Source organism: Arachis duranensis, chromosome 3, assembly GCF_000817695.3.
Source record: "Arachis duranensis cultivar V14167 chromosome 3, aradu.V14167.gnm2.J7QH, whole genome shotgun sequence".
Classification (NCBI taxonomy): Eukaryota; Viridiplantae; Streptophyta; class Magnoliopsida; order Fabales; family Fabaceae; genus Arachis; species Arachis duranensis.
The window spans coordinates 15,726,890-15,731,997 of NC_029774.3; the positions used below are offsets into that span (position 1 = coordinate 15,726,890).

Below are 5,108 nucleotides of genomic sequence, written 5' to 3' on the forward strand. Positions count from 1 at the left end.
CATCAGAGGACGGAATGCTCTTCGGGTGGGTGTTTCATGGCTTCCTCCAAGTTGAACTTGATTGTCTTTTCTCCAACCTCAAAAGAGTATGTGCCGGTGAAGGCATCCAACTTGAATTTGGAGGTCTTCAAGAAGGGTCTACCAAGTAGAACAGAGGAGGAACTTGTACCCTCTGTTGGTGGCATTTCAAGGATATAGAAGTCGACCAGAAATACCAAATCCTTGATTGCCACAAGCACATCTTCGGCTATTCCCATCACGGTAATCACACTCTTGTCAGCTAAAGCAAATCTGGCAGCCGACCTTTTCAATGGAGCTAAGTTCAACCTTGCAAACACTGAGAATGGCATCATGCTCACGCAAGCTCCTAAATCGCACATACAATCATGAAAAACAACTCCACCAATACGCAAGAAACCAAACAAGGTCCAGGGTCATGAAACTTTTCCGGAATAGGCTTCAACAATGCAAAAATAGAACTACCCAATGACAATGTCTCCAACTCACCTATCCTATCCTTGTGCGTGCACAAGTCTTTTAAGAATTTTTCATACCTCGGAATTTATTGAATGACATCAAGATTTGGAATGGTTACCTCAACTTTCTTGAATACTTGAAGCATGTTCAAATCAAACTCCGGAGCTTTCTTGGCTTTCTTTATCATGGAAGGGAATGGAATAGGAATGGATTCATCCATTGTAGCTTTCCTCGTGGGCTCTTTGAGGCTCATTTCTCCTTCCTCTTGTCTTGTGCTCATCTCATCCTCTTCATGTGGAGCTTCAACAACCACTTCTTCCTCATGAATGTCTTTCAAGGCCCTAGGAAGTATCTCCTTCAATGTAGTCTCCGACCGTAGTGTAATGGCATTGAGTGCACCTTTTGGGTTTGGAAGGGGTTGGGATGGAAGGTTAGAAGAGCTTGAGAGTTGGTTGGTGTTGTTGGTAGAGGGTAAAGCCAATATTGAGATCATCTTGGTGATATTGGCCAACTGAGCATTCACGGCACTAAATTGAGCCTTGCTATTCTCTTTATTCTTTTTCACAATAGCTCTAAGCTCATCAACTTGGTTGGTAGAAGAAGAAGAGGCTTGGTTGGGTTGTTGTCTTTGATGTGGCGCTTGGTATCTAGGGTATGTTTTGGTTTTGGTGATTTTGGTTGGCTTGATGGTTATTGTTGTTATGGTGTTGGGATGAAGATTGGTAGTTATTGTTGTGGTGAGAAGAAGAGTTGTTCCACCTTTGATATTGATGATTCCCTTGTGCATTATCTCTCCACCCTTGATTGGAGTTATTGCCATGAGAGTAGTTGTTGTGGCCTTGGTTTTGGTAGGGTGGGCGATTGTTATAGTTCACATTGGCTACGGCTAGGGTGTACTCCTCTTGAATTTGGTGGCACTGATCAGTGTAATGTGCGGTGCTAAAACACAAACCACATATCCTAGGAGGCCCTTTAGTTTGAGGAACTTGGGGTGAAACTTGGACGGCTTGGATGGAATAGAATGCCTTTTGCTCCTTATGCATCTCGGTGGGGATGGTAGTCATATCCCCAAGTACTTTGGTCAAACTTGCTTCGGAAGGGGATGCTTCCGCTACACCCTTGAGGGGGTTGCTCCTCACCCTTACGTGTTGTGTAGCATTGGCAACATCATTTATCAAGATCCATTCTTCTGCCTCTGTCTTGTTTTTGGAAAGAGAGCCACCACTAGAAGCGGTGAGTAGTCTTCTATCTTCCGCACAAAGACCTCCGGTAAAATAGCTTATGAGCAAGTGAGTGTTCAACCCATGGTGGGGGCAAGTCTCCAATGGCCTCTTGAATTGACTCCAATACTCATACAACGTCTCTTGATCTCTTTGCATTATTCCTGAGATCTCCTTCCGAATGTAGTCGGTCTTTTCTAGCGGGAAGAACTTGTCTAAAAATTCTCTTCTCAAGGAATCCCAATTGGTTACCACCTCATCTGGTTGGGAATAATACCACTCTTTCGCTTGCCCTTCAAGGGAAAAAAGGAAGGAAAAGACCATGATAGCAATCTCATCGGCCCCATGTCTTCGGGCCATAGCACAAGCCACTTGAAAATCTCTCAGATGTCTAATGGGGTCTTAACCCAGAAGCCCATGATACTTAGGGAACAAGTTGATCAAACTATTCTTCAATTCAAAGTTTGGGTCAAGATTGGAAAACCTCGTTTGCAATAGTGGAAGAATTAGGTCTGGCGCCCTTTATTCATGCAAAGTAATCCTACGTGGCTCCGCCATGTGAGGTTCACCTGTGGAATGCGAAGATGTATCAGTAGTGCCAACAGAAGAATAAGAAGTAGCGGACTCCAAGTCGCTCTCGAACCTGTCTAGTGATTCAGTATGCTCCTCATGTAAGGCCGAAGTACTAGCCGTATAGTCCAACCGACGCCTAGCTTGCTGAGTGCGTAACAAAGTCCTTTCAATTTCTAAATCAAGCTCGGCTAAGCTAGCGTTTGGTTGGGACCGAGTCATCAAACTTGGGAGTCATAGCTCATGTATACAAGAAATCTAAACTAAGGACAAAATATAGAAAGCAAGTAAACTATCTACACTATTTACATATTCACATAATCAATGCTAAGGCATGCGTTGCAACAATTCCCCGGCAACGGTGCCAAAAATTTGATAAGGCCAAAGTACTAGTACCGGTTCAGAATTTCACAAAATGAATTCAACAATAGTATAGCTCCAAACCGATGACTAATCCTCTGATCAAATTTAAAAGAGGGATTTGGTTGTCACAAGTTCAACCCCAATAAAAGTTAACTGAAGTATTCAAACCTCGGGTCGTCTCACGAAGAATGGGCAAACATGTGCATTAACATTGGTTAGAAATCTGGGGTTGGAAGTCATAACACAAAATTATACCACTAAACTTATCATGCAAGGAAACTTAAAATGTAAGGAACTAAATCAAGTAACCAAATCAAGAGATCGTATAATCTATTTCTACTTTAGAATTAAGCAATGAATTAAACTAGAACTAAACAAATGAGATTTTGGGTTTTCGAATATGAATAATAAAAGGAACTCTTGACTAAGCATGGAAATTGGGGTCACCATCCTTGTCTATAACCATAACTTGCTAATTAAGAGGAACCAAACTCACTAAGTCTACCTCCAAGAACATTAAGTACGTGACATCTACTCCTAGATTTGAGGTGCGTCAAGTGGCTTGATCAATTTCAACCCATAAATCCTAACCAATCTACTAATTAGATTAGTAGTGGGTTGGTGTCAATGGGTGTCAACTTGACCACTAAAGGTTCTCCCATCAACAATCCAATGAGACCCAATGACTCAAAGTCACCCAATTCTCATAGCTTAGACCAAGAGTAAAGAGAACTACTCCATAATCAAAGAAAACATTTCATCAAACACATGGAATGCACTAACAAAAGACATGTTCAAATTGCAATTAAATTGGAAATTATAAGGACCCACTAACAAGTATCTATAAAGAACAACTCAAATAACGCTAATGATCATAGAAAACATCAATGTACTCGAATCCAAGATCCATAATATTCATGAAATGGGTAGAAAATTGGAAAATAACAAGATAACATAATTCAACACAAGATCTAGCAAAATTATACTAGGGAATTCAAATTAAGTTGTCATAACTAGCAATTAACAAAATCCAATCCAGAAATTCAACAATGGGAGATCAAAATCAAACTAGATCTAGAGAGGAATAAGGGGTTTCTCTCTAGAAGAACAAGAACCAAAAAAACTAGCAAAAATTGTGTCTAAGTGTGTAATGAGTGATCCCCCCTTTCCCCCTACAATCCCTGGGTCTTTTTCCTTCAGAGTGTGCTTGGAATTGGGCCTAAAAAGCTTCAGAAATCTCCAGCCACGATTTCATTAATAAGGTCACGTGCTGGACGTGACGCGTACGTGCCAAGTACGCTCGCGCGTCGATCGGCTTCTCAATCCATGCGTACGCGCAAGGTGCGCGTACGCGTTGGTGCGGTTTTTCCTATGCACGCAAAAGCATCAGCTGTGTGCGCCGATTCCCAGCAGCACGCATCCACGCGTGCGCGCCATGTACGCGTGCGCGTCGATGCTCAGACTCCAAAGCTCCAAAGCTCCATGTTTCCTCACTTGTGCATGCTTCCTTTCCATCTTCTAGACCAATCTTGCCCTGTAAAATCACTTAACAAACGCATCAAGGTATCGAATGGTAATAGAAGAGATCAAAATATAGCATTTTTGGGGCAAGTAAGCATGTTTTCAATCATGAGGCAAAATAATGAAGGAAACACAAAACCATGCATTTTATGTGGATAAGTGCGGAAAGTATTAACAAAATCCCCTCAAATCAACACAAGATAAACCATAAAATTGGAGTTTATCAAAGCGTGCCACGTTTTGGGGGGCTACTTTCCGGGCCTGGGCTCCGAATCCGGTAGCCCAACAATAGGCAGACTCTAGACTTGGCTTATCGGAGTCCCGCGTGATGATACGGCCCGTTCTAAGAATTCTGCCCGCGCCACCTCCGACACTTAATGTCACGAATACGCATCGTATCTTTCCGACTTAAGGAGCACCGGAATCCTATAAGAAAGGGACCTCGATTCTCCCAAGGTATGCAACCTAACCCTAGCTTTCGACCTTATAGACACTTTTCTAACTTTGGCATCAGAGTGTCATTGCAGGTTCACCCCATTCGATTCTTACTCAATGCCCCGGAAGAGCACTATCCAAGGAACGCACATTGCCTAGTCACAGTCTCGTCAAGTCAGGTCTGACCTGAACAATAATTGGATACATGTAAAACTATTTTATAGTGATAGTATCAAAATTAAATTCTTTAAATTCATGCTAAATGACGTTTTAGTCTCTGAGAACAAATTCTATCAATATTTTAGTATTCTTAAAATTTTATAATTTTTAATATAGTTAGAAAATCTTAATTTTAAAGGATTAATTTTAATGTTTGTAAGATTAATTTTAAAATATTATTTTAATTCTTTTAGAATTGAATAAAAAGCTATTTTAGTATTTTTAATATTAAATTTGAATTCGTAATTGCTAATACAATCAATCAACCTTAATTAATCATATAAGATAATTTAATATTTTTTA

General features: G+C 40.8%; 1 protein-coding gene across 1 annotated transcript; it reads right to left on the reverse strand.

Annotated features, from left to right (window-relative positions):
- Positions 1 to 562: 562 nt before the first annotated feature.
- On the reverse strand, positions 563 to 2,489 carry LOC107477554 (uncharacterized). The gene is made up of 3 exons (XM_016097599.1): positions 2,267 to 2,489; positions 1,237 to 1,990; positions 563 to 1,124 (listed from the first exon to the last, which is right to left on the reverse strand). Exons 1-3 carry the CDS (start codon positions 2,487 to 2,489, stop codon positions 563 to 565), a joined length of 1,539 nt encoding a protein of 512 aa, XP_015953085.1.
- Between the last annotated feature and the right edge of the window lie 2,619 nt (positions 2,490 to 5,108).

What these genes read in the sequence shown, in the direction of transcription:
- LOC107477554 (XM_016097599.1), bottom strand. Translation starts at nt 2,489, where the DNA reads ATGACTCGGTCCCAACCAAACGCTAGCTTAGCCGAGCTTGATTTAGAA. An exon ending in TACATCTTCGCATTCCACAG is followed by an intron (nt 1,991 to 2,266) that starts GTGAACCTCACA and finishes TTTCCCTTGAAG; the next exon opens with GGCAAGCGAAAGAGTGGTAT. An exon ending in GGGAATCATCAATATCAAAG is followed by an intron (nt 1,125 to 1,236) that starts GTGGAACAACTC and finishes AACATACCCTAG; the next exon opens with ATACCAAGCGCCACATCAAA.